This window comes from Marmota monax, unplaced genomic scaffold, assembly GCF_021218885.2.
Source record: "Marmota monax isolate L192 unplaced genomic scaffold, Marmota_monax_Labrador192_F-V1.1 WCK01_AAM20220418_F8-fsc00159, whole genome shotgun sequence".
Classification (NCBI taxonomy): Eukaryota; Metazoa; Chordata; class Mammalia; order Rodentia; family Sciuridae; genus Marmota; species Marmota monax.
In genome coordinates, this window is record NW_026694999.1 from 2537426 (window position 1) to 2556899 (window position 19474).

Sequence of the window (19474 nt, forward strand, 5' to 3'; positions counted from 1 at the left end):
AGGGCCAGCTGGAAAAAGGGGGAAAGTTTTTCCCTAATTTATTTATTACTCCCTAAACCATAACTTTCTCCCAAATGTTCAGCTATTTATCCTTTAACAACACTACCTAAATTTGACTCTCATTAAAAGAAATAACTACATTAAATATTAAAGATAAATACGAATAAAAACACATTAGACAAACAGCATAAAAACAGGGAAGTTTCCAAAAAGCAGGGTTCAGATCCTTAAGACAACTATATGCTTGGTCCAAGAAAGTAGAACATCTTTCCTCAAACCTAGCCTCATGTTTTGTTCATGTAGATAGAAATCTTCTTGAGAAAAAAATATTATTCTTATTATAGTGAAGCAGGTTTATGGGTTAAAAGAAAACAAAACAAAAAATAACTCCATACAAATACATATGTGTGTGTATTTTTTTAATATAATGTTTTTTTCTTTCTATTTATCTTTAATATTTAATTTATATATATGTGTGTATACACACACACACACACACACACACACACATATATATATATATATATATATATATATATATATCCTTTATTTCAAATTCTTGAAAAATGACAGAATTTTCTACATCTACTGGCTATATTAAAGTATTCAACAAAATGAATTATCTCATGCTTACTCACTTGCTCAACAATGTAATGTTTTTGGTGACACTGCTTGCACAGTATAGCACCTTAATTTTGGAATGTACACACACACACACACATTCATACACAAGATAAAAGAGAAAACTAATATTCAAAGAAAAATTTCAACCTTGAACAAATGGCATATTCAGAGATATTTGTTCAACTAAAATCTGAAATCACTCTTCCATTAACCTCAGAAGAGTATTAAAATAGTTTCATGAAAGTTACTGAATTCCCCCTTCCAAAGGATTTAGATATATGTAAATGTGTAGAAATTATGAGCTTCTTATTTTTACTCTTCTCCTTTCTTCCTACCTTTTCCCTGTGTGTTTCAGAAATTAAGAAAGATAAATAGATAAATACAGATCAATTGATCGATCTGGTATTGTGATACCTCCTGCTTCACTTTTCTTGCTAACGACTGCCTTGGCTATTCCAGATCTCTTATTTTTCCAAATAAATTTCATAATTGCTTTTTCTAGTTCTATAAAGAATGTCACTGGGATTTTAATAGAAATTGCATTAAATCTGCATCACAATACCAGACCTTAAGTTATACTACAGAGCTATAGTAACAATAAACAGCATGGCATTGGCACCAAAGTAGATGTGTAGACAATAGTATAGAATAGAAGACACAGAGACAAATACACATGAATACAGTTATCTCATACTAGACAAAGGTACCAAAACATTCACTGGAGAAAAGATAGCCTCTTCAACAATGGTACTGGGAAAACTGGAAATCTATATGCAGCAAAATGAAATCAAACCCATATCTCTCACCATGCACAAAACTCAACTCAAAGTAGTTAAGGACCTAGGAATTAGACCAGAAACCCTGCACCTAATAGAAGAAAAAGTAGTCCCAAATCTTCATCATGTTGTATAGGTCCCAACTTCCTTAACAAGACTCCTAAAGTGCAAGAAGTAAAATTAAGAATCAATAAATGGGACGATTTCAAACTAAAAAGCTTCTTCTCAGCAAAGGAAACAATCAATAATATGAAGAGAGAGTCTACAGAGTGGGAGAAAATCTTTTCTACATGCACATCAGATAGAACACTAATTTCTAGGATATATAAAGATCTCAAAAAACTTAACACCAAAAAAACAAATAACTAAATCAATATATGAGCTAAGGAACTAAACAGACACTCTCAGAAGATATAAAATTGATCAACAAATATATGAAAAACATTTCAATGTCTCTCGTAATTAGAGAAATGCAAATCAACACTACTCTAAGATTTCATCTCATGCTAGTCAGAATGGCAGTTATCAAGAACACAAACAATAAGTGTTCGCGAGGATGTGGGGCAAAATGTACACTCATACATTACTGTTGGGACTGCAAATTGGTACAACCACTCTGAAAAGTGGTATGAAGATTCCTCAGAAAACTTGGAATGAAAACACCATTTGACCCAGCTATTCCACTCCTCGGTCTATACCCAAAGGACTTAAAATCAGCATATTACAGTGATGCAACCACATCAATGTTAATAACACCTCAATTCACAATAGGTAAACTGTGGAACCAACCTAGATGCCCTTCAATAGATGAATGGATAAAGAAACTGTGGTATATATTTACAGTGGAATGTTACTCAGCATTAAAAGAGAATAAAATTATGGCATTTGCAGGAAAATGGATGGAGATGGAGGATATCTTCCTAAGTGAAATAAGCCAATCCCAAAAAAACGAAAAGCCACATGTTTTCTCTAATATGTGGATGCTAATCCAATATTAGGGGGTGGGCAAGGGAAGAATGGAAGAAATCTGCATTGGGCAGAGGGGAGTGAGAGGAGGGGTGAGGGCATGGGGGTAAGAAAGATGGTGGAATGAGAAGGTCATCATTATGCTAAGTACATGTATGTTTGCACAAATGGTGTGACTCTACATCATGTATAACCACAAAAATGAAAAGTTATACTCCGTTTGTGTACAATGAATCAAAATGCATTCTGCTGTCATGTATAACTAATTAGAACAAATTTTAAAGAAAAAAAAAAGCAGGGTAAAAGGTACAGCTGAACTGCCAGGGATGATGTTCAGGGTAAAGCAGTAATTAGGAAAAAGACAAAAACTTTAGGGATGGGACTTAGATGAAAGAAGCAACTCTGGTCAAGATGGAGCAGGCTGAGATGATGGTCAGAAAAACTGAGATATTACGCACAGTGTAAATGAACAAGTGTATGTTGAGGGTAAAAAATGCCAAATTTATCTTTTTAAAGTGTTACATAAATAGAAAAGGTAAAGGATAAAAGAATCTGGTGGAATTGACTTAGAATAAGACATTAGTATGAGTTCATGTTTGATGACAAATGGATAATGCATAGGTAGATAGATAGGAAGAATGATATGCTGTGGTGTGTGTGTGTGTGTGTGTGTTTGTGTGTGTGTGTGTAAGGGAGAGAGAGAGAGAGATTGGTATAGATGCTATGGTGTGTGTGTGTATGTGTGTCTGTTTCCTAGTTCCGTTCACTAAGAGAAGCAATGTCATCCAAGAAACAATGAACAAACCCACACATAGTTCTTAAATTGATTTCCAGTAAAGAAGGGTTCCTCAAAGGGTTGATTCAAAGACTGAGATTAAAAAATAAGTAATATCTTTTGTGGGAAAGCAAGAAAATGCTGAAATAATGAAGGAAATTTGTCAAATAGGTATGTCTTAACATTTAGGGATTCCAATCTGGGATGTGAGCATCAAAATAAATAATGATGAATAAAATGGGTATCCAAAAGTTTATACTGATATAAATAAATAAAATAGTAAACGGATACATGTAAGAGACAGGAACTTTTCTTACAGTAGAAAGCTAACTAATAAATGTAGATTAATGATGAAATTAGAAAACCACCATTTGGTATCAATGTAATAATTCAAACAAAAATCATCAATGAATGTAAAATCTGGTATGAGAAAGTTAATAATGGCTTCTCTTTTCTTTTTGGTGCTGGGGACTGAATCAAGGGTCGCCCAGATGCTAAGTATGTACTTTACAACTGAGCTCTACCCATGGCCCAAAATTTGCATAATTTCAAAGCAATCCTTACACATGGGAAAACTAGTAATTTTATTATACATAAACCTGGCAGATATCACCTTAACCAACTGATCAATATTTTGTGCCTCCTGATATGATACACAATGAATAGGGCATCACTAGTGAGTGAGTCTTACTTTAAAAAAAAAAAAAAAGGCAAACCTAAAATGGAAACACTACAATTTGACTTCACCCTAACTGGCCTTTATTCATCAAAAATTCCAATGTTACAAAAAGCAAGGAAAAACTGAGCAAATAAATATTCCATATTGAAGGCTAAAATAAATTTTAAAATAAAAAATGGCATTATTAAGGCAATTGGTAAAATGAGGATGGGATGTTAGGATGAGATAGTCATATTCTATCAATACTAACCAGTTAGTTTGTTTAGTGTGTGGTACCATGTCTGCAAAATATAGTTAAATAATTCAGCCTGGGAAAAACATTATATATACTATATAGCATTTAGATGTATATGCACCACGTATCATGAAAAAAAGTAGTCAGATGTTAACAACTGAGAAACTTGGAATTCTTTTTGCTATTCAAATAACATGTCTATAAAAATATTTCAAAATTGGTACCAAATAGCCATCTATTAACCCCTTATGAATGCAATAAAAAAATTTAACAGAATTTATAAATAAGATTATAAAATAGAAAATTTTCTATTAAAAATGAAAGTAAAAAGTCACACACTGTTATCCATGTTTCAATGTTACTTCTACTCCAAGCATTATACTGCTCTAAGGGAAAAATTTTATCTCTTCTTTCCTTTTATCTTGTTTAGACAAATGCCTAATTTAAATACACAGATACACACACACACACACACACACACACACGGGTCTTTTGTTTTTGTTATTTTTTTTCTTGAGGTACTGGGCATTGAATCCAGGAACACTCTAACACTGAGCTACATCCTCAGCCCTTTTTATTTTGTATTTTGAGCCAAGGTCTCACTAAGTTGTTTAGTGTTTCAATGAGTTGCCAAGGTTAGCCTCCAGCTTACCATCCTCCTGCCTCAGTACAAGTTTTTTTTTTTTTTAATATTTTTTAGATGTTGATAAACATTTTTTTATTCATTTCTTTATATATGCAGTGCTGAGAATCAAACCCAGTATCTCACACATGCTAAGCAAGTGCTCTACCACTGAGCCACAACTCTAACCCTAGTACAAGTTTTAAAACTATGATTAACATTTAAAATTTGCAAAATTAATACCTGATCCAATTATTAAGAAAAAACTGTTGGAATTTCCTTTTTTTCCAAACTGATACATAAATAATGTTTAAAATCATAAAAAATCATTTTTTTCTCAAAAGAAATAAAAATATAAGTCAATATGCTCACTTTCACTTTTTCTCTTGGCTAGGTTTCATATGTCAAAGCTATTGACATTTGGATGGCAGTGTGCCTCCTTTTTGTGTTTTCAGCACTTCTGGAGTATGCAGCTGTAAATTTTGTATCAAGACAACACAAAGAACTGTTGCGATTTCGACGAAAGAGAAAGAATAAGGTAAGTAATTGAATATATTGGGTTTGGTGGTATATCAGTTTTTATTGGAAAGTAAATTTGTTATATTTAATGGAAATGTACAGGAAGAAAATTGGGACTGGGGACTAAATGATATGATATTCCTTTGTTTTGTCCACTTGAAACTAAAAATGTCAAAATGATGACACCTAGCTATACTTTAAACAGAATATCTGGTAACACGAGAGCTTTATCAACTTCCCAATGTACTTTCAGGAATAACACTGTTTTTTTGTTTGTTTTCTTGCTTCAATTTGTGAAATGCATAATCTCTTACTTGAAATAGTCAATTGTTTTATTTATTTTACTTGATGCAAGTCATCAAATCAAATAAAGTTGCTGCTTTTTTCTGAGCTAATTCCTTGTTTCCATAAAATATTACTTATTTAATAATACCATGATGTTAAATTCACACAAAACTATGTAGTCTATTTTTCATTTATATTTTATGTTCTTAAGATATTTCTTCTGAAACTCTATGGGAAACACAGTAAACTGCAATCTTCACCTTACTATCATATGATTAAAAATGATTCCAGGAAAAAAAATATTTAGAACACCTTTAGGAGGCCATAGAAATTGTAGAAATAACCTAAATGGATTTGTATGTACAGAGCAGCGTTGCTCCTCTCTATTAGGACCTGTTGTGGCATCTCCCTTTAAAAGTACATGGTTTTTATCAACCTTTCTCTGTAAGAGAGAGTTTCTCTTGACAGCAAATGGATGAGTTTACTTCTAATTAAAATGTACCAACAGACATTTTAAAAGCAAATGGACTTTTAAAGCAATAAAATACTGTTGAAGTGATGTATAATTATAGCCAGGATCCAATACACTGGAATATTTCAGTCAAAAGATAAAACGTAAGGATAACCATCTGGTTCATATGGCATGAATTTTTAAGATTTGATGGTTTCTGAATTACTGATTATATACTAAAATTTTTTAAAGCACTAAGTTTTAACCTCTCAGCACTAAAAATATTCTCAACCAATACTTGGTCATTTCTAATTGGCCCTCCAAAAATTATCACTCTTCCAATAAACACCCAATAAATTCCCATGCTGTATAGAAAAGAACAACAACATCAGGAGATTATTACATTGGACAGACAACAACACTAGAGCATACATTTGTTTCAATTTATATGAAAATAAAAGCATCTCATTTGTATATTGAATATATTATGATAGGGAGATTAACTTTTCTTTATCTTCTTTCTCCACTTTCCCTGATTTACTTATATTTTCTCCTTATTCTTTACTTTTCCTTTATCTTACTTTCCCCTCCCCCTTCGCTAATGATTCTTGGCACTTGCTGAAACACCATAACAGGACAAATGCTATATCAACAATATCAATGGGTGAAACTCTTTCCTATCAGTGAATGACAGACATTTTCCCTACCACTATCATTTATCACAATTAAGTCAATATACATTTTTCATATCATTAATGATTTGATTCTCCATTTTTATTGTCTCAATATATTCTTCCTCCTCCTTATTCACTTTACAATGTTTCAGCCATGTGATCCAAACACCAGAAATGAGAAATATTAGGCATACTGTGTTTAAATAGGGAAAATCTGAGAGCTCATTCATATTCTACATCCAACAATCAACAATATCCACTAGATAATGTAATAGACCACAAGTTTAGAAACTCAATTTTGGCTCTTCCTTTTAAAAATTATTCTTGTTAAAGTGTCTTCTTACTCAGTTTTGACACATGTAAGAGGTGCATGCCTGTAATCCCAGCAGCTCAGGAGGCTGAGGCAGGAGGATCACAAGTTCAAAGCCAGCCTCAGTAATGTATTGAGGCACATAGCAACTCAGCCAGACCCTGCAACCTAAATAAAATATTTTTAAAAGGCTGGGAATGTGACTCAGTGGTTAAGCACCCCTGGGTTCAATCCTCAGTATATGTATGCATGTATATATGTATATGTATGTGTGTATATATGGTATACATCAAATATATGCACTATATATATGATGTCTCTTACTCTTTAGCTCACAGAAAGATACAGAGATTAATTTTTCCAGTGATTGGTATTCTGGGAAAATGTTGAAATGTAAAAAAATATTCATACCTTATTATTTTCTAAACACTATCAGAAATATTCAAGGATCAAATGTAATTAAATGTAATTAAGATTTAATGTAAAAATAGTTATTTTAAGTGCAACTCATTCTTTGGGGTAAATACTTTACATATGTGGAAATTCATTAATTGATACATATTATTGTTAAAATGGTATATATGATTAAAACCAATTGTGTAATTATATTTAATTATATATGACTTGATTCTCTGGTTTCTCAATCCCTCTTGGTCCACTTTACCTTCCCACAGACAGAAGCTTTTGCATTGGAGAAGTTTTACCGTTTCTCAGACACGGTAAATTGACTTTCTTAACTCTAAAATAGAGGAATGTGATCATCAGTAAAAAGCAGACAGCATATTCTGCACCAAGGCAGTGTTTGGTGGGGAAACAAAGCCCCTTAAAGCCAAGCAAACACCATCTCCCATCAGCTAAAAAGTATATTCTATTTTTCTAAGAACTTTACTCTTGTCTTCCCTCACTCGGTAAAAGGATATTTTTAAATTATCCTTCATTTTATTAACAGAGCTATTTGGTCAAAATGATTTTAAATGTATATTAAAGAGAAATGTCATATATATTGCAATAATCATATATTGTACAAAATTCATTTCAAAGTAAGTGAGAAACATATTTATAGAAATGATGTCTAAAAGCAGCTGCTTAAGTGACCTCAAAATAAAACCAAAGAATGCTCTATCCAGTCTGTATGACTTTAGAATCCATTTTTAATATTGAAATTACTTAAGGCAAATGAATAATTTGGTTTTAATAGTAGCATCCTTTGAAGTTTTTGAGTAAAATGACATCACAAAGAACTTGTCCAAGTATAATGGCCAAATATTTAGAAGGGTAATCGAGAAGAGAGAGTATTGGCCCATACGTGGTTTTAGGGCACCCAAAATATAGCTTACAGTAATTACATGTAAATCTACCAGAGTCAGGATTTTATTCTGGGATTCATATACAAATAGTTTAGTTTACTAAACTAAAATTTCTGGGGTAAGGTGTACCTAAAAGTAGCTCCCCAGATGAGTCCAACATACACCCCAGTTAAGAATTCCTGTGAAAGACAAAATGTTAAATGAATATAACAGTAATCTCAATTTCACTGCAGACTATCTAGACTAGTATTACTGTACTTAATAAATCTCTTATAATATATAATCACCTAACTGTATTCCTTTGCTTTGAAAATTACGTTATTTTCTAGAATCCCAGACTCCCACTTTTCCTTTTGTTTTTTGTCTCTGAGGAATAATTTCAAATTATCTTTCTTGATTTTATTAACTGTAAAATTTTAATTGTATGGAATTTGCATAACAGATATAGTTTTTGCAACACTTATTCGTACATACATATAATTGTATTAGAATATATATTAGAAACTATTTTTATATATGTATGCATATATCTACATATCTGTATCTATCTGAATGCTTTGTCTCTTTGGGAGACCAACATAATTATGTCTCTAGTTACTAAACCGTTAATGTCTAAAGAAACTTCATCATGAAACATATAAATTATATTAATTATGACTTTACAAAGAACTCTGATGAAGAGTTAGGCTTACTTCATGGACACTGAATAGCTTTCTAAAAAGAAGCAATATGGTAATTCAAATACACTCATTCAAAAACATATGACCCATTTATTTTTAAAATAGTCTTAGCATTGGGCAAACCTGAAAATGGTTATTTTGACTTTTTGAATACTATTTTCAAATTAACAACCCTTTCAGCTGACTGAATTTATCATTTGTTCAAGCAACATAATTTGCTTAGAAACAATCTGAGCAATCTAAACTTTTGCAGTGAAAACGAGTATAAATATTAAGAGTATACTCTTTATTTCCATGAGTATTGGTTTACATGAATTTACCTCAGTACTCTAATTTGTTAGAATATGAAAAGTAAATTAAATTGCCTCATTATAGAAATTTTGTCACAGAGTTAACCTTACATTAATGCAAACAGTAGTCCTAGGAAATTTTAACTTGGTTCAGCCTTTGCTTAGGCATTGCATACAATTTAATACTCCACTTTTTTATTAAGGTATCATGGAATCCTTTGTCCAATGTGAAAGAATAAAAGTTTTCTCTTGTATCCAAATTTCCCCACCCCACACTGTCAGAGCCTGCTGTGTGCTGTTCACTCACTACACCATGTCCCCATGGATGCTATCTCCAGTGCTGTGTATGTGTGGGTGTATGCATGATATGAAAATATTTGGACTAGAAGTTACTATTCTCATGTATGATATCATTACTTAAGTCTGGAGTCATATAAAGACACCAAAGCAGTTGTGAACATGTTATTTGTTGAAAGATATGGATGAAATGGGATTGCTTTAATGCATTTCATGCAGCTTCATCCACATTACAAGGTAATGGTGCAATTGTTTGCCGAGAAAACACATTTGCACAACATTCTAGTACTTCTGTCTTCCTACCTATTATCGTTTATCAATTATTATTTATATATGAAAATGATATAGAAATGGACCATTAGTTCTAGATTTAGGAAGTGATGACCAAGTTTACGTTTTACTAGGCAAAATAGGTATCTTTTTAAATAAAGATATTGAATGTAACTTAACAATCTGTATTCAAACATAATTATTTACTTGTGTGTTTATACCGTTTTACTTTAAAACAAATCATGATGACTTCTAAGGATAACGCATAATTTTTCTATCCTACAGATTTCATCAGTTCTATAGTCTCATGACCAATACAAATATACATATATACTTTGTTGGCTGAAAGGATGAGGCTTTATGGTTGAAAACAACATGGCATCTATTATACTAAATTATTTAATGTTTTCATTATACATCAATTTATTATTTATTCTTGAGTTAAGATTTTATTTCAAAAGATAAAATTATATCCTGTAAATTTCTTTGATACATATCAAAGGAAAAGTAATTTCTCAATAATTTGCATTAAAATATAATTCTAGATGAATGATCATCAGGGGTTGAAACTGTATCCTCTCAAATACAACAAAAATTGTAAGATTTTAATATGTCCTGAAAAACAACTATTTAGAGTTTATGTTAAAGACAGCCACTTCTTAGCACTATATATCCTCTGAAATCCTGCTCAGAAAAATATGTGATAAAATAATATAATCTCTATTTAATCTAAGTTCAAATGCATTATGGTGACTTCCTTTTCAAAGTTAATTAAAATATAGATTTTTTTGAATGTGCCATCTAGTGTAAAATCTTATATAACTCCATAATAATGAGTTGGCACTGACAGAAAATATAACATATTACGCTATAAGTAGATATGTGAATTTTAAAAATTATTTCATTCTCATCTATCCTTTAAAATATTTGTATTACATTTTCGTATGACCTGAAACATTCAGCTTTAAAAACTTATACCTTCCATTTATTAACCTCCAAACCATTTCTAAATCTAAGTTTAATATGACATGCATAAACCTGTCTAATTCTTTGCTAATTTATATGTCATCTATAATAAATACAAAATTCCCATGGAGCTAGATTTCAAAGAATTGTATATTAACAATGACTTTTGATTATAAAAATTTTAATCTCATCTATAATTGTATTTTTAAGCACTAGGTTTTTAGATGATATAGAAATTTGTATAGATGTATGAAACTGAATGTTTTAGAAAAAGAAATTTTAATTCACATTTTCAGCTGATCTCAGACTCTTCTACATGATCATCCTTCCCAAAAAAATATGCCACTATGATATTTACCATCAATTTTTTTAGATCCACACACTTTGAAATCATGTAAGTGGAAATTAATATCTTAGTTTCCTTCCTCTGTTACTTTCCCATTTCCATTTCTCTATAAAGCTAGAAAAAATCATAATCAAATCTTTGGAGTAATCTACTTAGCATCTTAATTGTATAAATGCCCCAAAGGTTCGTACTAAGGGAAAAACATTAGAATAAAAATTATGTATTTAATGCTTTTATATCTTACAGCAATTCACATAATCAATACTTCATGGTGTATTAAATGCTTAGTGTTTTACCACTCAATGGCAATTTTCAGGTCTTCTCCACTTTCATACATAAGTAAATTTTTTTTGTTCTTGGCTTTTTGTTTGATTTTTTTAAGACTAAGAACAGGATAGGAAATTAGTTCTTACCTCCTGTATATTAATATATTATTTTAATGATAGAGATGAAGCAATTCTACCAAATGACTATATCTACCTTTGATCTTCTAACATTTCTAAATTATCATATGTATTTATATGAATCATCTTTGGCATAATTCTCTAAAGTAAATGAAAATGCCCTTAGAAAGTTTCACAATGTAGTACTGATGCATAATTACTGGCATGTTTTTCTCAGTTTCAAATGTAAAAAGTTGAAAAGGGTCTTCCTGTTAAAAGACTTGTACAGTAACTAAATGGCTTTTTATATTTTTCATTGCCTACTACTCTAACTTGCTTAGAGCATAGTAAGAGGGTTTACCTCTGGGTTTATAGGCTGTATCTTTAATTTTACTATTTTCATCAGTCCACTTTAGTTAATTATATTGAACCTTTTTATTACCTATATTTTGAGTTATAAAGTGCCTTAATTTTATGACCATTAAATATTCCCTAACATACAGAGTATTCCTGAATCAAAAATATAGGTAAATTTTTTAGCTTCTTGCTAAAATCATCAGATTTTAAGCTGAAGATATTTTTAGAAAATCAAATTACCCCAAAGAAATATTTGAGTACTAATCAGAATAAAGAATATCACTGTATATCTAAGCATACATAATACAAGATAATTTTATGACTGAACCCAATATGAATTTTATGACTGAATTAAAAACAGAATTAGGTTAATCATAAAATAATTCCATGTATCTTCTAATTTAACAATCTAATAATAATATTATTATAATATTAATAAGTTGCTAGAAAAACTTCCTCCATTCTTTATGATTTAGGAGCAATTTTCAAACCTATCCCAAAAAGCCAGTCATTAAAAACAAAACGCTTGAAACCTTTGTGGTCCAGGGACCCATGTTCTCTTTCATCCCTGACAGCCTGGGAGAACAGATTGAGCCCTGTCAGAGTGTGGTTTACTGCCATCCCACAGAGATGAGAACCTGTTTCTGAAAGAGCCCTAACATGACTCCACATACTCATCTCATTTATATACTTTAAATATTTATGTTATTTCATAAAACATATTTAAAACACTAAAGACACCTTGGTTTTATAAATTAAATTTACAAAAAATTCCAGAAGCCATATGACAAAACACATTTATTGTAATAATAAGATAGTACGGCTAGAAGGGTGAAGTGATCTTCTTATGTTTGTGCTATTGGTTCACCTTTCAGTGTGACAATGAGCAATTACAGCGCCCTCTGGAAACAGACAATTGAATGGGCCTATTTTACATAATATTTTAGTATAGTTTGATTCTTATCAGTTTAAAACATTTAATAGTAAAATAATTCAAGTTGTTATTGGCATTTTCTTTTAATGCTTCATGCAATTTCCATAATAATATGATTATAACCAAAAATATTAATAACAACAATTTGAGTGCTTTGTAAGGATCTTTATGTATTTTCTCTCACCTTAAAGAACCTGCTAGATACTATAATATTTTCCTGGAATAAGAAACTAAAAGTCAGTGCCAGGTGCAGTAGTACATGCCTATAATCCCGGTGGCTCAGGATGATGAGGCAGGAGGATTGAGAGTTCAAAGCCAGCCTCAGCAAAAGTGAGGTGCTAAGCAACTCAATGAGACCCTGTCTCTAAATAAAATACAAAATAGGCTGGGGATGTGGCTCAGTGGTCAAGTGCCCCTGAGTTCAATCCCCAGTAACCCCACACCCACAGCAAAAAACAAAAAAAAAAAGAAAAAGAAAGAAAGAAACCAGAAATCAGAGAGTTAAGTTAAATTAAGATAATCAAGGCTCTAGGCTTCTGGTACTAAGTGATGAAACTATAAAATTGTTTAACCATAATAAAATATTTATACTTTACATTTCAATCTTGTGTCAGATTTTCCATTTGAACCATATATTTGTGGTCATGTAAAATAACTAAAATTTATTTGGAATTTATTTATTTGTTAGAAAATTATTTCCTATAGCACACATATTTTATTGAAAGTTTTTTCTTTCAAATTTAAATTCAATAAGAAAACTACTGATAATGTGTTAGTAATATCAGAGTTCATACATTTTTAAAAACAATAATGCTCTAACCCAAACTATAAACTTATAATTATCCAAGGTCTATTTTCTGATATATGACTAGGTCCTTTAGTAGATTTTTAAAAGGATAAAGGTACAGATCATATAAATAGTCTTACATAGACACTTACCTATAGCTGTGGAAACATTACTTGGAAACATAAATTACTTCCAAAATAAAATAATATCTTAATACAAAAGTCAATTCAGGATATTTTCTTCACAAACTGTTACATAAAAATATAAATTCACAACTACTACAGGAATTCAAAAAAAAGCTCTATTACTACTAATTCAAGTTGGTTGAGATGGTAGCACTGGACCTCTTACAAACATTTGTTTCTAAAACTTCATCGTGTATTGTAATCACCAGAGAGGTGACTGGAAATGCAGATTCCTATGAAAACCTAAATGGTAATAAATAAGACGCTCTGAAGTTGAGATCCAGTCAACTAGATTTTATCAACCCCTTCCAGTGATTTTGGGGATTGAACACACTTTGAGAAACATGACTGACCTAGATTATGTTATTGCATACACACAGAACAACTATTATCTCATACTTCTTGACATTACCTATGACCTGGTCAGTATCTTAGGACTAAGTACAAATTGATGCCCTTTAGATTATTTCAGTCTTGGGGGCTATTTCTACCAGAATTCAAGAAAATTCCAATGGTTGTCATTCAAATAGATTATATCTGTTCACAACATCCAAGAGTTTTATACTCTAGCAACCTAGTAGTCATCTTAAAATGTCACTATTGAGTCTTGTCCAGAAACTCCAATATACATGTTTTAGTAATATTTAACTCTATAAATGAACTGTAAGGCACAGAGGAACAGTTTGGGCTACTATGTACCTCACATCTCTCACAGTTTTCCCCTATTTACTTTTCAAATTCAATCTGTCATCTAGTCATTTTACATAGTGGGACTAATACAAATCCAAAATAAATGCACCGGATTTCAATTATGCTACGTGTTCTTTTTCTCACTGAGGAGTCCAGAAGAAATATCAATTCATCCTTTAATGTTTGTGAATTCTTTAGTAGCCTCATATTAGTTTATTCCTGGATTAACTGGCCATCCTTGCCTAGTCACATGTGCCACTAAAATTTTCCAAACTCCCTTTCTTCTCAGTGAGTTTAAAAACAATCATTTATCCTTAGTTAGTTTACTTCTGACAAGTGATCTGAACCACAGTTTCTTATTAAGTTGTGAAAATATGCTGGAGAATTCATGCCTCCTTAGGGAAGGAGGAAAATTACAATTTTGTCTACCCCACATGAAGGGAGGCTACATTTAGCATATGTTTTAGATTGGGATTAAAAGACAGCACGAGACGCTCCAAATCTATAAAATCACACCTGCCTCTTTTGCCCTGATAAACTCTTGAATAGTTTCCCCACATTCAGCATGATAGAGATACTGTTGAAATATTGTATTGGGCAGAAACAGCAGTCAGCCTGCAATATCCATCTACTTTTATCATAGGCTAGATATGCTATTCTACAGACAACTGATGAGGACCAGCATTCCTGTCTCCACTATTTCCTTAATCAGATCTGAGTGTTCCCATTATCTTCCTGGAATATCGAAGTATTTAATATTTACTCAAATGAAGATTTAGGCAATTTGAAAGACTCCCATTTTAACATATCCTATTAAAACTAGACTAAGGAATGATTTACCAAAGATAAGGCTCAAGCAAGATCCTTCATTTAGTGTCACATTCTTTCCAATTATACATTTCACCAAAGGCAATATCATTTACTGGATATATATTACTCTTTTTTTCCCTATCTATGATTTTTAATATGACCATACCCATGACCACAGCTAGTTGCTTTGCCTCCATACCTGCCCCATCAGCTTCTCTTTTTCTCCTCAGGTTACAGTCTTTTTCCCCAGCAGAATCACCATATGTTTTATGATGTAACCAGTAATTCCAAAACGCTGTATTTAGTACTACTTGCCATTGAACTTTAACCATGGTATAACCTTGGAGTCCCATTCAGATTGGGCAAGGTGATCTTGGCCTTTCAGTTTTCTTTCTTTAAGCTGCCTTAACTCCATGGAGTAAATTTAGCAACCAGTGTCAGTGCCTTTTTTTTCTCCCCCCGCCCCCCATTCCCCACCGGCATCACTGGACTCAACTCCTGAGATGAAAGGAACAGATCTAACAGGGATCCTTAGTGGACGTAGCTGCTGAAACTGGAATAGATTTCCAACTTCTCAGCTGGTGATAAAAGTGTCAGGAAATCATTCAGAGGAATCCTGTCCATTTTTGTTGTATTCTTCTTCTGTCTTAATCACCTAAGAAGAACTAACAGATTAACCTCTGGCCATGATTTTTCTTCTGAATGGTACAGATTTCCTCCCATAGGTGAAACCCAGCATGGCTAGTACAAGAGTTAATATGCCTATGAATCTATATGTCCTCTTTCTATCCTAAAGAACAACCACATACCAAAGGAACTCTGTTACCATAGTTTGTCTACCAGAATTTAGGTGAGAGGCTATGATATGGGTAGGCTCATTTCTAATTATTTAATGGCCAGCCCAGATTTGCTACTAAACTTAACTATCTACTCTTCTACAGAGAAGTCATAGTATTGAGAGAACCAGTTTCCCTTTTTAGCACAGATCCATATCACCACAGGTTTCACCCACTCAAAAGGGGTCTTTGATATTATATCCAACAGTGATTCTTAAATTAGAACAGTGAAGCAAGTTGGGGGTACCATTTATGCTAAACATTGCTTTTCGTGCTACAGTATCCATAAATATATTATTAGTTTTTGGGTCAATCAATCTAAAGATTCAGGAATCATGGATTGCACAGAGATCTTCTAGCACTTCTCAGCAAGGTAACCCAGCTGCTTTGTGCTATAATTGCTTTGTCCAATTTGTTAACTATTAAGCACCAAAAATGTAGTATCTTAGTCAAAATATGCTGTAATTATAAAATACACACCAGATTTCAAGAACTTAATATGAAATCATCAATGTAAAACTTCTCAATTTTTATTTTGAACAAATGTTAAAATAATATGTTGGCCATAACAAGTTAAAATTTTAAAATTAAAATTAAATTTATCTGCTTCTTACATTATGTGTTAAATGTAATTAAAGTAAAATTTAAAATTTTACATGCATTTCATTTGTAGCTCACATTATACATTTATGGTACAGAGCTGCACTATAGATACTAGTTTCTAGTGCCACTTGCCTGGGGTTGCAGAAAGACAACATAAAGATTAAATGTAATGTCATTTCAAGTCCCAACTTGGCTTTTGTTTACACCTTGAGCACAAGTAATGAATCTGCTTGCTGTGCTTACTGTTTTCTGTGGCCTCGTTTTCACAAGGATGATTAATTAATAGGGAATAAGGAATTAATTGTATCTTGAATAACTTTCTCCTCAATTTTATCTCAGTGGTCATTCATCTGACCCTTCCACAAGGGATAAATCTATGCCATCAATATTCCAGTAGTATGATTTATCCCTAATTACTTTCTATAGAAATTTTGCTACCTCAAACCCAGCATAGATCAGCATCAGATTCTCCTCAGAATCATGCCCCAAACTTTTGGCCATATTAATTTTAAAAGGATCCCAAAGCCTGGCCAGATTTTGTTTCCACTGCTGATATTTGGGGGTTTCAAATTGTCACTCAGATTCTTCAGACAACAATGGGCTTTAAGTTAATATTACATTTACTAAGCCTCATAAGAGGATGTGATGCAAGGAACACATCAGGTCTACAGTATCTTTATCACATGGGAGACATAGCTATTTCTCAAGATCACAGCTTCTTTTGTCCCCCTTACCCACAAAAGACCATCGGTATAAAAGTCAGGGGCTATACCAATTATATGTAGCTCCCTCAGGGCAGGTGAGTCTCTCCAACTGAATGAAGCTGTCTCGGGTTCTCCATTTAGCTTAATTCCACTGTTTTCAAGGAAAAGATGCCAAAGAAATTAGGGGTCATTCTTAGGAGTCTTGTAACAGCTTAGGCCTGATGTTAACCCATTATGCACAGTCAGTTATGTAAAAAGACACAATTGAGAAAAATTTAGTTGTTCATTGAGTACTAATTTTAAATGGATTTTGACTGCTTTGGGGGGGGGGGGTGCGGGAGCAGTCTGTAAAGGTTTTAAAGTTCTCCAGAACACATAGTTAGAAAGGTGGTTAATGGATTCTACTTTGTTAAACACATAAGGTTATGCTAAAATCTTAACATTGTAGTAATGAATTTCCTGTTTCAACTAGTATGCCAACATACATACATAAATGCCTACCAAGAAAGTTATTTTGGTCGAATTTTAAGATGAGTTTTTTTTTAATACATCAGTTAATGTAGTTTAAAAGGCTATATCAAACTTCAACACTGAGCTAATCTGCACACAAAATAATATAACTTAACCAGGTGACCTATGTTTTCCTTCTGGAATGCAAACATCAGCATAATTTACTAAATTGTAAGGGGGTTATTTAGCACTTACATAAGAACTGTTTTGATATCTACTATATATACTTTTATTCAAGATATAGAAAATTTCAAAGGAAGTAGGTTTGTCTTAAAATTTTTATGGAAGCCAAAAGAAAAGAAAAACAAATAATAGTCTAAATGAGGATGCTTCCACTAATTTCCAATTTTTATCAAGATTACAACAGTAAACACAGATCGCTTGGATTGGCAGATTTATTTTCAGGTAATATAAACTGTCAGCTTTTATTTCATTCTTGTTTCCTGAAATTTTAATTGCTTATTCAAATTACAACTGAAATGTTTTACAATAATTACTTGCTTTTGTTTTTCAGGTGGAATTCAGTTTCATAATTCCTAAAAACAAATTTATGCATCACTGAATCAACTTTAGTCATTTTCTCATTTTTAGAATCCATAATAATTTCTATTATTCACTTATAAATTTTAAAATATACTCTTCATTGAGCAACTACTTTCACAGACCTAAAGTAATTTTCAAGAGTTTGAGCCTATTTAATTATTTTTATATCTTATATTACCAAGCAAAAGCACTATCATAGCAGACATATAACCTTATAAAACATATTGTTACATTTTAAATTTTCAATTTTAGTAGCATAAATGAATTTTCTTTATTAATGAATTTAATTATTAAATACCATATTTCTCTATCAGGAGCACATTTATGATAATATATTTATTAAATTTTTTTCATTAAATTTTGAGAATGTTTTTCTTTTCTCTTTGTGGTACTGGGGATTGAACCCAGGGCCTTGTGCATGCAGGGCAAACACTCTACCAACTGAGCTATATCCCCAGCCCGGTGTTTTTCATTTTTATATATGAAAATTCTCTTCAATTTGCCATATTTAAGAATAATGAGAACTTTTAGAAGAACATAATGTTTTAAATTTATAACAAGTTGGTTTCTTGAACATGAAATAAACTGCCAAATATCATTCATAATTTGGACCAAACTACTGTACCTGAAAAACAACTACATATAAATTAGAATATATGACTATCTTAAAGTCGTTCAAAAAAAAGTGAGTGTAAAACATAGAAGTACCATAAAGGAAGGATAACAGTAAGCAACCAAGGGTTATTATGTGTTTCTTTGTATTTTCCAAGGAAGTAACTCATATTTGTGTGAAACAACCATTAAAAGGTGTATCCATGAAAAAGAAAAATTCAGTCAGTGATCCTGGTATTTTTACCATCTCGTATCACATATTTGTATACTTAGACACATCATATTAAAAAATCTAGTATATGAGAGTATATATTATACAGTGCTTCAATAGCTTTATTTCTTGATCTCTTGGTTAGATATTCTAGTAATATATAGAAAATATCAGAATTTTAGTTTTTCATTAAAACATCTTTTGAGAGTTTTACATTTATTAAAGGGCACATCTGGA

General features: G+C 31.8%; 1 protein-coding gene and 1 non-coding gene across 3 annotated transcripts in view; one reads left to right on the forward strand and one right to left on the reverse strand.

Moving 5' to 3' along the window:
* Positions 1-19474, forward strand: part of Glra3 (glycine receptor alpha 3) — a 173582-nt gene that overhangs the window by 145577 nt on the left and 8531 nt on the right. The window contains exons 8-9 of one of the 2 annotated variants that reach the window (XM_046427546.2): positions 5072-5215; positions 7591-7635. In XM_046427546.2, coding sequence (XP_046283502.1) covers positions 5072-5215; positions 7591-7635 — 189 coding nt within the window. The remainder of the gene's footprint in view (positions 1-5071; positions 5216-7590; positions 7636-19474) is intronic. The other variant, XM_046427547.2, reaches the window with a different exon arrangement.
* Positions 18798-18871, reverse strand: Trnaa-ugc (transfer RNA alanine (anticodon UGC)). The gene has a single exon. It is a non-coding gene; the product is annotated as a tRNA-Ala (tRNA).